The following is a 21,232-nucleotide window of genomic DNA, read 5'->3' as shown; positions in this document are numbered from 1 at the left end:
ATTCTTACTCTATTTTTTTTGGTGAGTCTAAAAGTTTGTCAATTTTATATATCTTTTCAAAGAACCAGCTCTTAGTTTCACTGATCTTTTCTATTATCTTTTTTAGTCCCTCTTAGATTTATTTCTTCACTGTTCGTTGATATTTTCTTCCGTCTTCTAACTTTGAGCTTCATTTGATCCTGTTTTTCTGGGTACTCGATGTTTGAAGTTAGGTTGTTTATTTGAGATCATTCTTGTTTTTCTTTGAGATCATTCTTGTTTCTTTATGTAGGAATTTACCAGGTGAACTTTACCCTGAGAACTGTGTTTGCTGCATCCCATAATTTTGGTAGGTTGTATTTCCATTTTTATTTGTCTCAAAGAATTTTTTGATTTATGTTTTGATTTATTCTTTGACACATTGTATAGTAATAGGTTTACTTTATATCTGTTTGTGAATTTTCTATTTTTCTTCTTGTAATTGATTTCTAGTTTCCTGTCACTGTGGTCAGAAAATATGTTTTACATGACTTCAGTCTTCTTAAAGTTTAAGCCTTGTTTTGTGGCCCACATATGATTTATTCTGAGAAAGTTCCCTGTGTGCTTGAGAAAAATGTGTATTTTACTGCTGATGGATGAATATTATGTAAATGTCTGTAAATTCCATTAGGTTTAATATGTAGTTTAAGTTCAATATTTTCTGTTTAGATGATCAAGCTGTTGCTGAAAGTGGGGTATTAAAGTATCCTACTGTTGCTGTGGGGCTTCCCAGGTGGTGCTAGTGGCAAAGAACCTGCTTGCCAATGCAGGAGACCTAAGAGACACTAGTTCTCTCCCTGGGTCAGGAAGATCCCCTGGAAGAGGGCACAGCAACCCATTCCAGTATTCTTGGCTTGAGAATCCTATGGACAGAGGAGCCTGGTGGGCGGCAGTCCTTGGGGTTGCAAAGAGTCAGACACGACTGAAGCGACTTAGCACGCGTGCACGCACTGTTACTATTGTTGTTCAATGGCTCAGTCGTGTCCAAGTCTGCGATCCTAGGGATTGCAGCACATCAGGCTTCCCTGTCGTTCACCATCTCTCCGAGTTTGCTCAAACTCATGTGCACTGAGTCTGTGATGCTATCCACCATCTCGTCCTCTGTCGTCGCCTTCTCCTTCTGCCTTCAGGCTTTCCCAGCATCCGGGTCTTTTCCAATGAGTCACTCTTCACATCAGGCGGCCAAAGTATTGGAGCTTCAGTTTCAGCATGAGTCCTTCCAGTGAATATTCGGGACTGATTTCCTTTCGGATTTACTGGTTTGATCTCCTTGCAGTCCAAGGGACTCTCAAGAGTCTTCTCCAGCACCACAGTTTGAAGGCATCAGTTCTTTGGCACTCAGCCTTTTTTGTTGTCCAGCTCTCACCTCCATACATGACTACTGGAAAAACCACAGCTTTGACTAGATGGACTTTTGTAGGCAAAGTAATGTCTCTGCTTTTTAATATGCTGTCTAGGTTTGTCATTGCTTTTTTTCCAAGCAGCAAGTGTCTTTTAATTTCATGGCTGGAGTCACTGTCGACAGTGATTTTGGAGCCCAAGAAAATAAAGTCTGTCACTGTTTCCATTTTTTCCTCATCTATTTGCCATGAAGTGATGGGACCAGATATCATGATACTCGTTTTTTGAATATTGAGTTTTAAGCCAGGTTTTCACTCTCCTTTTTCACCCTCATCAAGAGGCTCTTCAGTTCCTCCTCACTTACTGTCGTAAGGGTGGTATCATCTGCATGTCTGATGTTGTAGATATTTCTCCCCACAATCTTGATTCCAGCTTGTACTTCATCAGCCTGGCATTTTGCATGATGTACTCTGCATATAAGTTAAATAAGAAGGGTGACAGTGTACAGCCTTGATGTACTTCTTTCCCAATTTGGAACCAGTCCATTGTTCCATGTCTGGTTCTAATTGTTGCTTCTTGACCTGCATACAGATTTCTCAAGAGGCAGGTAAGTTGGTCTGGTATTCCCATCTCTTGAAGAATTTTCCACAGTTTGTTGTGATCTACACAGTCAAAAGCTTTAGCGTAGTCAATGGAGCAGTAGATGTTTTTTGGAATTCTCTAGCTTGTTCTATGATCCAACAGATGTTGACAATTTGATTTCTGGTTTCTCTGTCTTTTCTAAATCCAGCTTGTACATCTGGAATTTCTTGGTTCATATACTGTTGAAGCTAGCTTGAAGGATTTTGAGCATCACCTTGCTAGCATGTGAAATGAATGCAATTGTGCAGTAGTTTGAACATTCTTTGGCATTGCCTTTCTTTGGGACTGAAATGAAAACTGACCTTTTCAGTCCTGTGGCCACTGCTGAGTTTTCCAAATTTGCTAGCATACTGAGTGCAGTACTTTCGCAGCATCATATTTTAGGATTTTCAATAGCTCAACTGGAATTCCATCACCTCCACTAGCTTTGTTTGTAGTGATGCTTCCTAAGGCCCACTTGACTTCACATTCCAGGATGTCTGGCTCTAGGTGAGTGATCATACTATCATGATTATCTGGGTCTTTTGTATAGTTCTGTGTATCCTTGCCACCTCTTCTTAATATCTTCTGCTTCTGTTAAGTCCATACCATTTCTGTCCTTTGTTGTGCCTATCTTTGCATGAAAAGTTCCCTTGATATCTCTAATTTTCTTGAAGAGATATCTGATCTTTCCCATTGTAGTGTTTTCCTCTATTTCTTTGCATTGTTCACTTAAAAAGGCTTTCTTGTCTCTTCTTGCTATTCTCTGGAACTCTGCATTCAGATGGGTATATCTTTCCTTTTCTCCTTTGCTTTTTGCTTCTCTTCTTTTCTCAGCTATTTGTAAGGCCTCCTCAGACAACCATTTTATCTTTTTGCATTTCTTTGCTGTCTATTTCTCCCTTCAGGTCTATTAATATTTGCTTTAAATGTCTAGGTGCTTGTATGTTGGGTGCATAAATATTTACATATATTATATCCTCTTGTTGGACTGACCCTCTGTCACTATAAAATAACCATTTTTTCTCTTGTCTTTGTCCTAAAGCCTACCTTAGCTGATAAGTATAGATACGTTACTTTCTTCTAATTTTTATTTGCATAGAGTGCCTTTTCCCATGCCTTCACTTTCAGTCTGTGTTCTTAAAGCTGTATTGTAAGCAGCATATAGTTGAGTTTTGTTCATTATATCCATTCAGCCACTCTTGTGTTTTTTGACTGGAAAATTTATCCCATGTACATTTAAAGTAATTTTTGATAGTTATAGCTTCCATTGGGAAGCCCTGGTGGCTCAGAGGTAAAGAATCTGCCTTCAGTGCAGGAAATGCAGATTTGATCTCTGGGTTGCAAAGATTCCCTGGAGAAGGAAATGGCAATCCACTCCAGTATTCTTGCCTGGGAAATACCAGAGACAGAGGAGCCAGGCAGGCTATAGTCCATGGGGTTGCAAAAGAGTCAGACACAGTTTAGTGACTAAACAAAAACAATGGCCTTACTATTACCATTTTGTTAATTGTTTTCTGGTTGTTTTATAATTTCTTTGTTCCTTTCTTTCACTCTTGTTTCCTTCCTTTGTGATTTGATGATTTTCTGTAGTTATATGCTTAGATTACTCTTTTGTGTACCTACAATGGAATTTTGCATTGTGTTACCATGAGGCTTACATAAAACATCTGAAAGCTATAATAATCTATTTTAAGCTGATAGCAACTTGACTTCAAATGTATAAAAAGGTTTTACATTTTCACTCTTCTCCAGCATTTAATGTTTTGATGTCACAATTTACATCTTTTTAAATATTATGTATCATTAACAAATTCTTGTAGTTATAAGTGGGCTTAATACTTTTAATTTTAATCTTTATACCAGTTATAAGTGATTTACTCACCATTATTATAATATTACAGCATTCTGAATTTAACCATATATTTACTTTTATCAGTGAGTTTTATACTTTCATGTTTTAATGTTGCTACTTAGCATCCTTTTGTTTCAACTTAAAGAAATCCCTTTAACATACCTTGTAAGAACAGTCTAGTGGTGATAAATTCCTTCAGCTTTTATTTGTCTGGAAATTCTTTATCTCTCTTTCATGTCTGAAGGACTTTTATTGAGTATTCTTGTTTGGCAATCTTTTTTTTTCCTTTCAGTACTTTGAATGTTTCATCCCACTGCCTTCTGACCTGCAAGGTAGAATCCACTGATAATCTTATGAGGGTTCCCTTGTAAGTAACAGGTTGCTTTTCTGTTGCTGTTTTTATGGTTCTTTGTCTTCAACTTTTGACAATTTAGTTATACTTAGAACTCCCTGGACTGCCTAGATTTGGATGTTTGGTCCCCGCCCCCCCCCTCCCCCGCAAGGTTAGGGAAGTGTTCAGTCATTGTTGTTGTTGAGTTGCTAAGTCATGTCCGACTCTTTGTGACCCCATGGACTGCAGCAAACAGGCTTCCATGTCCTTCACTATCTCCCACAGTTTGCTCAAACTCATGTCCATTGAGTCAATGATGCCATCCAACCATCTCATCTTCTGTCTCCGCCTTCTTGTCTTACCCTCAATCTTTCCTATTATTTCTTTGAATAAAGCCCTCCCCTTCTACATTTTTCTTTGAATAAAGCCCTTCTCTTCTTCTAAGGGATGACAGAGGATGAGATGGTTGGATAGCATCACTGACTTGATGGACAGGAGTTTGAGAAAGCTCTGGGAGTTGGTGATGGACAGGGAGGCCTGGCGTGCTGCAGTCTGTGGGGTCAAAAAGAGTCAGACATGACTGCGTGACTGAACTGAGTCCCCTTCTAGGATTTTTATAATGTGTATATTGACCCATTTGCAGTGCCTTATAAATCTCTTAAGATATCTTCACTTCTTTTTTAGTCTTTTTTTTTTTCTTTTTGCTTCATTGCTTGGTTGTATTCCACTGCTCTGTCTCCTAATTCACTGATATTATCATTTGATCTGGTCTGCTGTTGGTCCTTTCTATCGAATTTTTCAGTTTAGTTATTTTATTCTTTATCTCTATACTATCTGTTTGGTACTTTATAATATCATTAATCTCTGTTGAAAAATCTTTCTTTGCTCATGCACTGCTTTCCTGACCTCTGTGAGCATTCTTCTGAGCATTACGTTGAACTCTGTGAGATAAATGACTTTTGTCTGTTTCATTAAGATTGGTTTCTGGAGACTTTACTTGTTCTCTTGTTTGGAACATATTCCCATGTTTCTTCATTTTCCTTGAATGCTTCTATTGGTTTTCATGCATTAGCTAAAACAGCACCTCTCTCAGTCTTAGCAGATTAGTCTTGCATTAGGAGATGAATCCTGTGTATTAACCCAGCCTGAATTCGTGGTTGCCTCACAAACCTTTGAGATTATTCAAGCCTCTGTCTTTTTATTTTGTGCCTTTTAGTAGTTTAGGGTATGTGAAGACCCGTCAACGTTCCAAAGGGAAAGACTGTTGTGAGGCCTAGATGCAGGCAGATTAGAAGCCAGACCCTCGGGCAACAGCTGGAAACGTGTGCTGTCAAGCAGTTTCTGGGGAGAAACTGGGAGATTGGTATATTTGTCTTCTCGCTTTGCACTGAGTCTGGGTAGATAGCTGTGAGTGTGTGTTGGGGGAGGGTATTCCTGAGCCTATTGAAAAGCTGCTTATTTCTTTGCTATAGTCCAGTTTGACTTATTAACTGCAGGCACTGTTGGTAGTCGGAACCAGGTGATATGGGGGCCCATCTCCCAGGCAGTATCTGCAAAAGCTGGGGCACAAGACATGTGCCCCATCTCTCTAGAAACTCCTTCTAGAGAGATGATGGTGACCTGATTTTATTGTGGGAGTGAGCTGCATAGAGAAGGTGGGCAAGTGCCCACTGATTCCTTCAGGTCCCAGTTAGATGCCAATTAGGTAGGGTCATTTAGATTTCAATTAGTGTCAGGATCCTTAGGCAGCAGCTTGTAAAGTATTCAGTTAAAGCCTTTCTGGGGGAGGACTGGGAGCTGGCCATTTTTGCTGCTCCTCCAGTCTTGAGACCTGGGGGGGGATAGCTGTGGTTAATGTTCATGAGCCTGTAATTAGCTTCTTTGTTGGCTATAGTCCCGTAGGACTCATGAATTCTGGCTGTCAGTGATAGGAGTTTTAGGGGACCGTTCCTCAGGGAGGAGCCTTAAAAGCTGGGACACTTGCTGTGCTGCCTGTACTCTTTGTTCCTTAGGGAGACGCTAGGAGTTTGGAGTTTCTGCCTAATTGTATGGTGCTGAGCCTGGAGCAAGGTTAATGGTGAGAGTGTCTCAGCCTTTTATGGATATTGCCTGTGTTACCCAATGTGTAGGAGTCATTCTAGTCGATTTCTCTAGTTTCTCAATTCCCAAATTCCTCTCAGAGAGAAGTGCTCTGTGTGGAGCTGTACACCCACTCCGTGCACGGAAGGAGGAAAATGGCCTTCTATGTCATCCTTTTAGTCCAAAACAAAACAGAGGAAAAAGCCTCTTTAGTTTCTGTAGTAATTAATTTGTTTCTTTCTTAAAAGATAAGTTTTTTATAACCAATATTCATTCATTTATTCATTTGGTAACCATTATTGAATTCTATTCTAGATGTTGGCAGTACTGCAGTGAATTAAATTGAAAAAAAAAAAATCTCTTGAGCATACCTTTGAGTAGGGAGGATACAGAAAATAAATAACTAAACTTTATTATGTATCTTGTGGTGATAAGAGGTATAAAGTCAAATACAATCATGAAAGGGGGATTAAGAGTGAGAAGTAAGAGTGATCTCTCATAAAAGTTCTCCAAGGAAGACCTCTCTGGTAAGGACACATTCCAGTTTAGAGTTGGAGGATGTGAGGAATGTAGATATATAGAATGAAATAGAGGGAAGGTGTTCCAGGTTGCTGGAGGAGCAAGCAAAATATATGGAATTTGGAGACAGATTCATGTAGCTCCTCATATTATCCAATGGTAAGCCCAGGACTGAGGAGAGCAGGATAAAATATGTTTTCTGTTTTTCTAATTTTTGCTGATGGCAAAGAAAAGGTGATAGCTTTCCCTTCTGTTTGTAATTCTAAAAAGCACTGTCATGAGATATATTAATTCTCTTTTTGTTCAAATTTTAGGGCATGGAAACCCACCTCCAGGGGATCTTCCTAATCCAGGGATCGAATGGTCTCCCACATTACAAGCAGTGGTTCAGACAGTAAAGAATCTGCCTGCAGTGTGAGAGACCTGGGTTCCATCCCTGTGTTGGGAAGATCCCCTGGAGAAGGGAATGGCTACTACTCCAGTAGTCTTGCCTGGAGAATTCCATGGACAGAGGAGCCTGGTGGGCTACAATCTATAGGATTGCAAAGAGTTGGACGCTACTAAGCAACTAATACTTACTTACTTAAACTTAAAGTTTTCATTTATATTTTCCTTGCATACTTGAGAAAGCTTGTTAATAAAACCTAAGGAGATACCATTTTGTTTTATTTTGCATAGTGTTTGGTATAGAACAAGAGTAGCAAATACCTATTGGTTAATGACTGAATCAGACTAAACCATAAAGGATTAAGGAGGGGTGGAAATGGGCAAATTGGAGAATTTATGCCCTGTGCACAGGGAAGAATGTGGCTTATTGGTTATTGCCATGTGAGGATGTGAGCCTAGATTTGAGTGTATTTTCTGTTTTTTTCAGGTCAAGCCTATTTTATGTGCTATTTCCTGATCTTTAAATGTTGGAAACTAAGTAAAAAGTTTTCAAAACACTCTTAAGGCCAGATAAAACATTCATACAAGGAGAATCTGGCCCACACGTTACAAGTCTGCAACCGTCTGTGGTGTAACACCATGGTTAAATTTTTACTGCCTCCTTCAAAGGAACTTCCCTGGTGGCTCAAAGGGTAAAGTGTCTGCCTACAATGCGGGAGACCCAGGTTCAATCCCTGGGTCAGGAAGATCTCCTGGAGAAGGAAATGGCAATCCACTCCAGTATTCTTGCCTGGAAGATCCCATAGATGGAGGAGCCTGGTAGGCTACAGTCCATGCGGTCACAAAGAGTCGGACACGACTGAGTGACTTCACTTTCACTTTCAAAGGATAGTGTAGGTTTAATACAACAAAATGCTGCAGAATTTCTGGATACAAATGCTTTTAACATGCTATTATACTATTGGACTTCTAGGTGGTGCTAGTGGTAAACAACTTGCCTGCCAATGCAGGAGACACAAGAGATGCTTGTTTGATCCCTGGGTTGGCAAGGTCCCCTGGAGGAGGGCATTGCAACCCACTCCAGTATTCTTGGCTGGAGAATCCCATGAACAGAGGACCCTGGCGAGCTGCAGTCCATAGGATTGTACAGAGTTGGACACGACTGAAGTGACTTAGCACAGCACACATTATAGTATTGCTCTCCCTGGGTGGTGCTGAATATATATCTATTCTTGTTGTCTTAGGGTATGGTCAGACAGGTCCACTGTCTCAGCGAGCTGGTTATGATGCTATTGCCTCTGCTATTTCTGGTCTAATGCATATCACAGGACCTGAGGTAAGTATCTTTCTTTAGAATAGTCATAATTTCCCCCCATTTATTCCAAAGGATTTTTCCTCTTCACTGACCCCATAGGCTTAAACATGAGTCAATTTTAGAAAGAAACCATGGAAAGTGAATGCCTTTAAAAATGGAAGTGTTGAATGTGCTTGATGTTAAATGTCAATATGGCCCCATGCGAAATAACAGTCTTATTAGCAAGAAGCAATAGATCAAGTGGTGAACACATTTTCCATATGCATTATATTACTCAAGCTTAGTAAAGGCACTTTTGTGTGACCTTGGAATATTCCTGTGTGAAGTAGAATGGCTGACTAGACTAGTCTGCGGATGTCCAAGGGGACAGAGGAGCCTGGTGTGCTATATTCCCTGGGGCCACTAAGAGTTGGACATAACTGAGCGACTGAAAAACAACTTTCCTTTGACCTATATACATAGTGGAGGGTTTCTTCTTCCCTCTGGAATATTGTAAATTGTTGTTTATTTTCAACTATGTTATTTAACGCCTTGGGTGTAGTTGTGTCTGATTGTTATATGCATTGATTCTGATGTGAAAGAATTATTTGACTTTATAACACTGTTCTCCATGATGATGGGTTGGGAAGTTCCCCTAAAGTATATAGATGACCAAAATGTGGATAGTTTGATCAAAGAAAATGGACTCCTGGGGAAAACTAAACATGCCATTAAATAAAGTAAAAAAAAGAAAAAAGTGTGAACACACTGAATAAAATACTAAAGACATAGGTAGTACATGTTCCCTGGTGGCTTAGATGGTAAAGAATCCACCTGCAGGAGACCTGGGTTTGATCCCTGGATTGGAAAGATGCCCTGCTGGCCTGGAGAATTCCATGGACAGAGGACCCCTGGAAGTCCATGGGGTCACAAAAAGTTGAACATGACTGAGTAACTTTCACACAATACATTTTCTAAGTAACAATTAACCTATATATTATGATACATTTAAACATCAAGAATTATATCAATCAATGAAAAAGATGTATTGACCATCTGCATGTAGTGTTGTTTTAGATACCAGAAATAATTTAATGTTACCCTGTAAGTAACAGTTTGGTTGACTAGATTAGACATATACTCATGGTAAAGTTAAAAAATGAAAGAAAATTACATAAAATTAAGCTGGGAGGATCCCCTGGAGAAGGTATGTCTACCCACTCCAGTATTGTTGCCTAGAGAATTCCATGGACAGAGGAGCCTGGCAGGCTACAATCCATGGGGTCGCAAACAGTCAGGCATGACTGTGTTACTAACACCTTCACTTTCAAGTGGAACATTATGTAGCACTGTGACTTGTCTTTGTCACCCTGTATCTGAGTCTACAATGTAAATCTCCTTCCCTCTGTCCTCAATTCCCCTGCTTCTCCTCGGAGAGAATCAATGCTATCACTTTTCTTTTGCACGCTTTCAGAGGTGTTCCATTCAAAAACAAACACAGTAGTCTCCCATCTTTTAAAAAACACAGTTGGTAATATACTTTCTCAAATTTCCTCCCAGGTTTTGCAGATATAATTAACATACTGCTGCTACTGCTACTGCTAAGTCACTTCAGTCGTGTCCGACTCTGCGACCCCATAGACGGCAGCCCACCAGGCTCCCCCGTCCCTGGGATTCTCCAGGCAAGAACACTGGAGTGGGTTGCCATTTCCTTCTCCAATGCATGAAAGTGCAAAGTGAAAGTGAAGTCGTTCAGTCGTGTCCGACTCTTAGCGACCCCATGGACTGCAGCCTACCAGGCTCCTCCGTCCATGGGATTCTCCAGGCAAGAGTACTGGAGTGGGGTGCCATTGCCTTCTCTGAATTAACATATAGCAGTGTTTAACTTTAAGGTGTACAGCATAATGATTTGACTTAAATATATGATGAAATGATGACCACAATAGATTTAGTGAACTATTGTCTCATACAGATACAGCATTAAAGAAATAAATTTTTTTTTTCTGTGGTATGAGTACTCTTAGGATTTACTGTCTTAACAACATTCGTATATATGGTACAGCAGTGTTAATTATCTCTATCATGTTGTACGTTACATCCCTAGTACATATGTATCTTATAACTGAAAGTTTCTACCTTTAGACTGCCTACATCCAGCTCCCACTCGTCACACCCGATGCCTCTGGTGTCTACAATGTGATCTCTTTTTCTATGACTTTGTTTTTGAAGTATGATTGACTTACAACGCTATGTTAATTTCTGGGGCGCACCATAAAGAATCAGTATTTGTATGCATTTCAAAATGATCCCCTTGTTAAATCTAGTTGTTATCTGTTACAAAACAGCAGTATTATATAATTATTAACTATATTCCCCACACGGTACATTTCATACCTATGACTCATTTATTTTCTAACTCGAAGTTTGTACTTCTTAATCTCCCTCATCTATTTCTCTCCTCTACCCAGCCTCCTTCTCTCTGGCAATCACTTGTTTGTTCCCTATAACTCTTGTTTCTGTTTAACTATGTTCCTTCATTTGTTTTGTTTTTTAGTTTTCACAATTGAGTGAAGTCATACAGTATTTGTCTTTCTCTATCTGACTTGTTTCATTTAGAATAATACTCTCTAGGTGTAAAAGCACTTGTTCAGTCGTTTAAAATTTTACCATTTTAAAAATTGAAGTATAGTTAATTTACAATGTTGTGTTAATTTCAGCTGTATAGTAAAGTGACAAATAAAAGAAAGTGTTAGTCACTCAGTCGTGTCTGACTCTTTTTGACCCCATGGATTGTAGCCCACCAGGGTTCTCTGCCATGAAATTCTCCAGGCAAGACTACTGGAATGGGTTGCTATTTCCTTCTCTAGGGGATCTTCCCAACCCAGGGATTGGACCTGGGTCTCCTGCCTTGCAGAATTCTTTACTGTGTGAGCTGTATATATATATATATATATATATATATAATTTTTTGGATTCTTTTCCATTATAGGTTATTACAAGATATTGTATATAGTTCCCTGTACTATAATAGTAACTTGTTTACCTATTATATATATATATTAGTGTGTGTATGTTTATTCCAATCTCCTAATTTATCTTCCCCCAGTTATCTTCTTTCATAACCATAAGTTTGTTTTCTATGTCTTTGAGTCTATTTCTGTTTTGTAAATAAGTTCATTTGTATCATTTTTTTTAAGATTCCATATATAGGTGATATCATATGATATTTGTCTTCCTCTGTCTTATTACGATAATCTCTGGGTCCATCCATATTGCTGCAAATGGCTTTTCATTCTTTTTGTGGCCAAGTAGTAGCCCATCTTTAATGGTTTTTAAATCTCATAAAAAGTGAAGTATACCTTATATATAACAAAATGAAAAATCTTAAAGGTATGGTTCAGTGATGTTTTACAAATATATACACCAGGATAAATACCACCCAGTTCAAGATACAGCATATTTCTATCACTCCAGAGAGTTCCCTCATACCTCTTCCCAAACAATACCACCTCCTCCTAGAGGTAACCACTATTTTGACTTCTACTGGTGTAGACTAGTTTTACCTATTTTGGACTTGTGCAGATAGAATCCTGTAGTATATGCTTTTTAGTGTCTGGCTTATCTTGTCCAACACAGATTTTTTGAGGTTCGTTAGATTGTTGTGTGTGCCAGTGATGGTGTAACATTCTGTTGTATGACTAGACCACAGTGTATCCATTGTTCTGAAAATGAATATTTGAGCTGTTTCCAGTTTTTTTCTCTTTTGAATACACACTTTTATTTCCCTTGAGTATATATACCTCATAGTGGAACAGATGGGTTACAGGTTAGGTGTATATTTAACTTTATTAATACTGCCTATTTTCCAAAAACGTACCAGTTTTCCAAAATGGAAAAGAAACTCAATTCCAGTGACTGATATTAATACTGCTGATAGTTATTATTGAAGCTTATTTGAATGTTCAGCTATTATTCCATAGAACTTATATCACAGTGTAATTCTACTTTGCTTTTCTCACATTTGGCCCCCAAATGGAAGGAAACCCAGAGAAAGAAAGATCTCTGTGAAATTTATATAAGAATGCAGAAATCCTCAAATTTCTCTAAAACTTTTTTTTCTAAAGCAGTGTTCTAGTAAGAGATTTCACACACATGTCTTCCTGCCCCCATACTAACAATACCAATTTTTCAAGAAATAACCTATATTTCTTGTGAGAGGAGAAACCTCCCCTATTGAAAGTTTTTTTTTTTCTTTTAGAGAAAGCATTCATTTTAGAAGTATTATATCTTATTCTGAATTATCTAATGTTTGCTAAAAATTTCTTTATTCTGTAAGGGGTCATGTAATCTCATATTATTTAAGATGTCAGTTTTATTCTCTATCTCTGTCTCTTTTTTTGTAATTCAGATGACCTGGAAAAATTTATCTTCTCTTTTTTTCTAGAAAGTTCTTCATAAATTTAACACATTTATGTTTAGTGATTGATGAGCTTTCATATGATAAAAATCAACTATTACTTTAAAGTCTGAAACAGAATAGCAATAGACATGTCCTTCAGTTTGAATTCATCTACAAATTGACAAGAACAATAGAGGGAGGATTAGGTAAGAAGCGATTTATTTTTGCTTGACTCCATGAAACAGTTAAAAAATACCAGGCTGAATTATCTGTTTACAATCTATAGGTTTGTGCATTTTTTCTTTTTTGCAGTCTCATTTTCCTCTGATGTTTTCTTTTGATCATGACAGTCTGAGAAGATTTTCTCATCTAGAAAATTTCTTGTTGGGATTACAGGGACTAAGGAATGAGGAGGCAGGTGTCTTCCCTTTATCAGGGTAAGGAAGCTCAGCACTTATGTCTGGTTGGGAGTGAGGATTCTTAATGGTCAATAGTCCTTGTTATAGAGGCTGTTATTATTCCTATCTTTTGAAACTGTCCAGTAAATGCAATCAAAATAGGAGTAAATCATTTTTGTTTAATATTTTATTTACTCAACTTGTTTATTTCTGTCAATTCTCTTGATATTGTCAGTATCATGTTGAACTGGGACCCTTCTTGTTTCACATGGCAGAGCAAGAAGATTATTATAGCTCATCTATATATAGCACTGGTATTCTTGGAACTATAATACTGAGTTGGTTTATAAGCACCAAAGATGCCATAGAAATGTCAACAAATTGGAAACATTCCAGAGAAATGTGAAAAAAAAGATCTTTATTTTTAAAAAACTAGAAAGAGGAAAGTAAATATAAACAGTTTATTTAAATGTTGTAGGACAAAAAGGACATTTATGTATGTGTGAATACCAACACAGAAAGGGAGTATAGATTGGGATCATTGTTTTGAAATATTGTCCATGCATATTTGCTTCTTTCAGATTTTCTCAGCTGGAAGATGCTTACTCTTAGCATCTTTCTTGATGGTCCTATGTAATTTTCGTTCTTTTGCTAATTGAATAACTGTCTGTCTGTCTGACTTTAGAATGTAAGTGCCTTAATTCAGGGAGAGTGTCTTTGAGATGCTTACTTTTGTATCCCTGGAGTATAACACAGATAATACAGAGTTGGTACTTATTGATTTATTCTTTTGGTTTGATTTGGTTTGGTTGGTGCTTATTGATATTTTTTTGTATTCCTAGGGTATAACACAGATCACTACAGAGTTGGTGCTTATTGATTATTTGTTATATATGAATTTGGAATCTTTAAAGATTCAACTTCAGTTTGATAGTAAGAGGTTGATATGTGTAGCAACAACCATGGCATTCTGGATCCCTTTTGAAGTTCTTTAAGGGATATTGTCACCCTGCTTATTTAACTTATATGCAGAGTACATCATGAGAAACTCTGGGCTGGATGAGGCACAAGCTGGAATCAAGATTGCCGGGACAAATATCAATAACCTCAGATATGCAGATGACACCACCTTATGGCAGAAAGTGAAGAAGAGATAAAGAGCCTCTTAATGAAAGTGAAAGAGGAGAGTGAAAAAGTTGGCTTAAAGGTCAACATTCAGAAAACTAAGATCATGGCATTTGGTCCCATCACTTCATGGGAAATAGATGGGAAAACCATGGAAACAGTGTCAGGCTTTATTTTTTGGGGCTCCAAAATCACTGCAGATGGTGATTGCAGCCGTGAAATTAAAAGATGCTTACTCCTTGGAGGGAAACTTATGACCAACCTAGACAGCATATTAAAAAGCAGAGACATTACTTTGTTAACAAAGGTCCATCTAGTCAAGGCTATGGTTTTTCCAGTGGCCACATATGGATGTGAGAGTTGGATTATAAAGAAAACTGAGCACTGAAGAATTGATGCTTTTGAACTGTGGTGTTGGAGAAGACTCTTGAGAGTCCTTTGGCCTGCAAGGAGATCCAACCAGTCCATCGTAAAGGAGATCAGTCCTGGGTGTTCATTGGAAGGACTGACGTTGAAGCTGAAACTCCAGTACTTTGGCCACCTGATGCAAAGAGCTGACTCATTTGAAAAGACCCTGATGTTGGGAAAGATTAAAGGCAGGAGGAGAAGGGGACGACAGAGGATGAGATGGTTAGATGGCATTACTGACTCAATGGACATGAGTTTGGATAAACTCCGGGAGATGGTGATGGACAGGGAGGTCTGGCGTGCTGCGGTTCATGGGGTCACAAAGAGTCGGACACGACTGAGTAACTGAACTGAAATGAAGCAATATACTTAAATGAAAAAGGAGTCTTTTCTATCAAGTAGAAACACTTCATACAAGCCTCATACTCAAAAAATATGAATAGAGAACTTTTGGGTTGTGACTGGAAAAATGTGGTGAAAATATTTGGAAAACCCCTCAGCTTAACATGATTAAAAAGCATATAAACAAGTTTCTTCCTAATGTTTTTGCTTTCTGAATCTTAAGAAAGAAAAAAACCTTTTTGTTTTTTTTTAAAATCTCTGTAAGTGGTTACTTTTGAGAGCATTGTGTTCATTTTGAGTCATCATGCTTTGAAAAAGCGTTATAATCAGAGAAAGTCCTAAAAAGAATGGCCAAAATTATCCCAGGAATAAAAAATAATTCTTCAGGGAGAATGTCTGTAGAACTGGATTTGTTTGCCATAGATAAGGTAAATAAATGATTTGAGTACTGTTTTCAGCTATTGATATTTTGGAGGATGTGGAATAATTATTATTATTTATAGAACAAGGAATAAGAGAAAATGAGCTCATATCAGAGAAGACATTTTAGTTAGCTGAATGAAGAGCTTTATGACCATTAGGGTATTGAACATTGTCATGTATAAGGAAACTGGTTATGCAATTTTTATTAGCATGGTGGAATGGAAAGATCTTGTCCTGGCTTGAAATCCTAGTTCCATTTAACATTTCTGAGCCTAGTTTTTTTCATTTGTAAAAATGAGAGTACTAACACACATCCTGGAAAAGGTACTCAGATTCAATGAGATAATATGTAGGCAAACACCTGGGAAATAATGCTACCTCCTTTTCCCTGTCTGGTGCATGCCTGGCATGTATCGGATACTCAACAACTGCTCTGTTTCCTCTGGAGATTTTTAAGGAGAGAGGGATAAGCATCTTCCTGGATGACTTAGTAATTTACCTGCCTAAAGGCAGGAAGTTGGACCAAATGATCCTTTGAGAATTTTTCAGCTTTTGGGGTCTTTATGTACTGTTTACTTTGGAAACTAATACAGTAGATTTTTTTTCTTTCTTTTTCTAAAGTTCTTTTGTAGGAAAGATTGGGTAGTCAAGGATATAGTGTTTGATTCATACTGTAATTTTTACATAGTAAAAAGAAAGATGCAGAGTGTCTTGAATGACTATTTGTATTATAGAGAATTTTGATGGCAAGTTATTGGGAGCTTAAATTCTGAGTTAGTATCTTTCCTAGGAGATTGGACTGCATGACAAATCACAGTGAATACTCTGCACTCAAGCATTTTTATCTAAGTAAAATTAGGGTAAAGTGACTATGAGCTGACTGTGGCTCAGATCATGAACTTCTTTTTGCCAAATTCAGACTTAAAGAAAGTAGGGAAAACCGCTAGACCATTCAGGTATGACCTAAATCAAATCCCTTACCATTATACAGTGGAAGTGAGAAATAGATTCAAGGGATTAGATCTGATAGACCGAGTGCCTGAAGAACTATGGATGGAGGTTCATGACGTTGTACAGGAGGCAGGGATCAAGACCATCCCCAAGAAAAAGAAATGCAAAAAGGCAAAGTGGTTGTCTGCAGAGGCCTTACAAATAGCTGTGAAAAGAAGAGAAGTGAAAGGCAAAAGAGAAAAGGAAAGATATACCCATCTGAATGCAGAGTTCCAAAGAATAGCAAGGAGAAATAAGAAAGCCTTCCTCAGTGATCAATGCAAAGAAATAGAGGAAAACAATAGAATAGGAAAGACTAGAAATCTCTTCAAGAAAATTAGAGATACCAAGGGAACATTTCATGCAAAGATGGGCTCGATAAAGGGCAGAGATGGTATGGACCTAACAGAAGCAGAAGATATTAAGAAGAGGTGGCAAGAATACACAGAAGAACTATACAAAAAAGATCTTCACGACCCAGATAATCACGATGATCTGATCACTCACTTAGAGCCAGACATCATGGAATGAGAAGTCAAGTGGGCCTTAGGAAACATCACTATGAACAAAGCTAGTGGAGGTGATGGAATTCCAGTTGAGCTCTTTCAAATCCTGAAAGATGATGCTGTGAAAGTGCTGCACTCAATATGCCAGCAAATTTGGAAAATTCAGCAGTGGCCAGAGGACTGGAAAAGGTCAGTTTTCATTCTAATCCCAAAGAAAGGCAATGCCAAAGAATGTTCAAACTACTGCACAATTACACTCATCTCACACTCTAGTAAAGTAATGCTCAAAATTCTCCAAGCCAAGCTTCAATAGTATGTGAACTGTGAACTTCCAGATGTCCAAGCTGGTTTTAGAAAAGGGAGAGGAACCAGAGCTCAAAGTGCCAACATCCATTGGATCATCGAAAAAGCAAGAGAGTTCCAGAAAAACATCTACTTCTGCTTTATTGACTATGCCAAAGCCTTTGACTGTGTGGATCACAAGAGACTGTGGAAAATTCTTCAAGAAACAGGAATACCAGACCACCTGACCTGCCTCCTGAGAAATTTGTATACAGGTCAGGAAGAAACAGAGTTGGACATGGAACAACAGAATGTTTCCAAATCGGAAAAGGAGTGTGTCAAGGCTGTATATTGTAACCCTGGTTATTTAATTTATATTAAATACATAAATGAGAGTACATCATGAGAAATGCAGGACTGGAGGAAGCACAAGCTAGAATCAAGATTGCCATGAGAAATATCAATAACCTCAGATATGCAGATGACACCACCCTTATGGCAGAAAGTGAAGAAGAACTAAAAAGCCTCTTGATGAAAGTGAAAGAGGAGAGTGAAAAAGATGGCTTAAAACTCAACATTCAAAAAACTAAGAGTGTGGCATCTGGTCCCATCACTTCATGGCAAATAGATGGGGAAACAATAGAAACAGTGAGACACTATTTTTTTGGGCTCCAAAATCACTGCAGATGGTGACTGCAGCCATGAAAGTAAAAGACGCTTGCTCCTTGGAAGAATAATTATGACCAACCTAGACAGCATATTAAAAAGCAGAGACATTACTTTGGCAACAAATGTCCATTTAGTCACAGCTATGGTGTTTCCAGTGGTCATGTATGAATGTGAGAGTTGGACTGTAAAGAATGCTGAGTACTGAAGAATTGATGCTTTTGAACTGAGGTGTTGGAGAAGACTCTTTTTTTTTTTAGGCTTCAATGGTATTTATTTAAAATTTTATTTTATTTTTAAATTTTACATAATTGTATTAGTTTTGCCAAATATCAAAATGAATCCGCCACAGGTATACATAAGGACATTCAACCAGACCATCCTAAAGGAATCAGTCCTGAGTGTTCATTGGAAGGATTGATGTTGAAGCTGAAACTCCAGTACTTTGGCCACCTGATGTGAAGAACTGACCAATTTGAGAAGAGTCTGATGCTGGGAAAGATTGAGGGAGGGAGGAGAAGGTGAGAACAGAGGATGAGATGGTTGGATGACATCACTGACTCAATGGACATGAGGTTGAGTAATCTCTTGGAGTTGGTGATGGACAGGGAGGCCTGGAGTGCTGCAGTCCATGGGGCCACAAAGAGTCGGAAATGACTGAGCAACTGAACTGAACTGAACTGCCTATAAAGGAGGAACATAAAGAGATCCCTAAATGGCAACATGCAGCTTTGAGGAAATAAAGGAAAATAAGTTTAGCTCAGTCAGTTTTTGTTCTGAAGCACCTTCTTCTCACTCATGTTACCCCCTGGACTAGCAGTGTAGAACCATAATCTTGTTTAGTTGTAACTGAAGAATATTTTCCACATTGACTTTTGAGAAAAAAAAGTTTAATTTCTGTCTTTAACTGCATAGTCAAAGAGAAGACATCTGAACATTAAGCATGAGGAGTTCTGAAATATTACAAGGATTAATACTTAAGTCTGTGTAAAAGAATACCTTTAAGTAGAGTCAAATGTACTTTTAGTCATCTTTAGACATTCCTTTTATATATTTAGGATTTGAAAGTGAAAAGTGTTAGTCGCTCAGTCGTGTCCAACTCTTTGCAAACCCATGGACTGTAGCCCTCCAGACTACTCTGTCCATGGAATTTTCCAGGCAAGAATACTAAAGTGGGTAGGCTTTCCCCTCTCCAGAGGATCTTCCTGACTCAGGGATTGAATCCACATCTCCTGCATTGCAGACAGATTCTTTTCCATCTGAGCCACCAAGGAAACCCATATATTGAGGATAAGCAAGTGCAAAAATAATAAATACTACAGTCTATGGCCTACAGTCATAGTCACTGGAAAAGAACTTTGAACTTGTAATAAAGCTTATATTTATGCTAGTAGGTCATAATTCCTGTCCTGAGGGGTAAGAAATGTTGATAAACTTTTCATTACAGTTCTATGAGATGCAATTCTACAAGATTTACAGAGCTTGATTGAATTAAGGATTTTCAGATTTGGGTCTACTGATACTTATTTTTCTGTATACTTGAAATCTTTAGAATTGCTTAGAGAACTCTAATACATATATTGCCATGTCTTAGACCTAATGAAACAGAAACCTGAGGTGGTGTTACTTGTATATTTGTATTCTTAAAAAGCCTTCTGAGTGGTTCTGATGATCCACTTCGTTTCGGAATCACTTGTTTAAGTAACAAGAGATACTATTTCTGTTTCTTTCCTCAATCTGTTGAATTCTGACCTCCATAGGCACCTCACCAATGAAATTGTACTTGGGAAGGTTACCAGTGACCTCTTTTTTTAAAAAAAATAATTGATTTATTTTAATTGGAGGCTAATTACTTTATAATGTTGTTGTGGATTTTGCCATACATTGACATGAATCAGCCACAGGTGTACATGTGTCCCCCATCCTGAACCCCCCTCCTACCTCCTTCCCCACCCCATCCCTCTGGGTTGTCCCAGTGCACCAGGTTTGAGTGCCCTGCTTCATACATCAAACTTGCATTGGTCATCTATTTCACATATGGTAATATACATGTTTCAATGCTATTCTCTCAAATCATCCCACCCTCACCTTCTCCCTCAGAGTCCAAAAGTCTGTTCTTTATATCTGTGTCTCTTTTGCTGTCTCACATGTAGGGTCGTTGTCCCCATCTTTCTAAATTCCATATATATGTGTTAATATACTGTATTGGTGTTTTTCTTTCTGACTTACTTCACTTTATATAATAGGCTCCAGTTTCATCCACCTCAGTAGAACTGATTCAAATGCGTTCTTTTTAATAGGCGAATAATATTCCATTGTATATATGTACCACAACTTTCTAATCCATTCTTCTGCCGTTAGACATCTAGGTTGCTTCCACGTCCTAGCTATTGTAAACAGTGCTGTGCTGTTTGGGGTACATGGGGTACACATGTCTGTTTCATGTCTGGTTTCCCCGGTGTGTATGCCCAGCAGTGCGATTGCTAGGTCATATGGCAGTTTGATTTTCAGTTTTTTTAAAGAAATCTCCACACTGTTCTCCATAGTGGCTGTCCTAGTATGCATTCCCACCAATAGTATAAGAGGGTTCCCCTTCTCCAGTGACCTCTTAATTCAAAACTACAGTGGATACTTTTCTTTTTTTGTGTATGTGTATATCTATCTATCTATCTATCTATATATAGAGAGAGTCTTCCCACGTGGCACTAGTGGTAAAGAACCTGCCTGCCAGTGCAGGAGACATAAGAGTGTTGGTTCAATCCCTGGGTCAGGAAGATCCCCTGTAGGAAGGCATGGCAACCCCCTCCAGTATTCTTGCCTGGTGAATCCCATGGACAGAGGAGCCTGGCAGGCTACAGTACATAGGGTCATAAAGAGTTGGACACAACTGAAGTGGCACAGCATGCATATATATGTGTGTGTATATATATATATATAAATATGAATTTACAGTTAGTTTTTATTGGTTATCTATTTTTAAAGCATATTTAAATATTTATTTATTTATTTGGTTGTACTGGGTCTTAGTTGCAGCATGTGAAGACTTAGTAGCAGCATGTGGGATCTAGTTCCTTGCCCAGGAATCAAACCTGGGCCCCCTGCACTGGGAGTGTGGAGTCTTAGCCACTTGACCATCAGGGACGTCCCTGTCTATTATATTTAATTTATTTTTTTTAAGATTTTTTGTTTTTTGATGTGGACCATTTTAAAAGTCTCTATTGAATTTGCTGCAACATTGCTTGTGTTTT

General features: G+C 38.3%; 1 protein-coding gene across 4 annotated transcripts in view; it reads left to right on the top strand.

The window, feature by feature from the left end:
- Window positions 1–21,232, top strand: part of SUGCT (succinyl-CoA:glutarate-CoA transferase) — a 768,109-nt gene that overhangs the window by 66,737 nt on the left and 680,140 nt on the right. For all 4 annotated transcript variants that reach the window (XM_055590750.1, XM_055590749.1, XM_055590751.1 and 1 more), the window contains exon 7: window positions 8,396–8,487. In XM_055590750.1, coding sequence (XP_055446725.1) covers window positions 8,396–8,487 — 92 coding nt within the window. The remainder of the gene's footprint in view (window positions 1–8,395; window positions 8,488–21,232) is intronic.

The sequence above is a fragment of the Bubalus kerabau genome, chromosome 8 (assembly GCF_029407905.1).
Source record: "Bubalus kerabau isolate K-KA32 ecotype Philippines breed swamp buffalo chromosome 8, PCC_UOA_SB_1v2, whole genome shotgun sequence".
NCBI classification, from domain to species: domain Eukaryota; kingdom Metazoa; phylum Chordata; class Mammalia; order Artiodactyla; family Bovidae; genus Bubalus; species Bubalus kerabau.
Note: the sequence above shows the minus strand (reverse complement) of the source record. Positions and strands in the feature narration are given on the sequence as shown.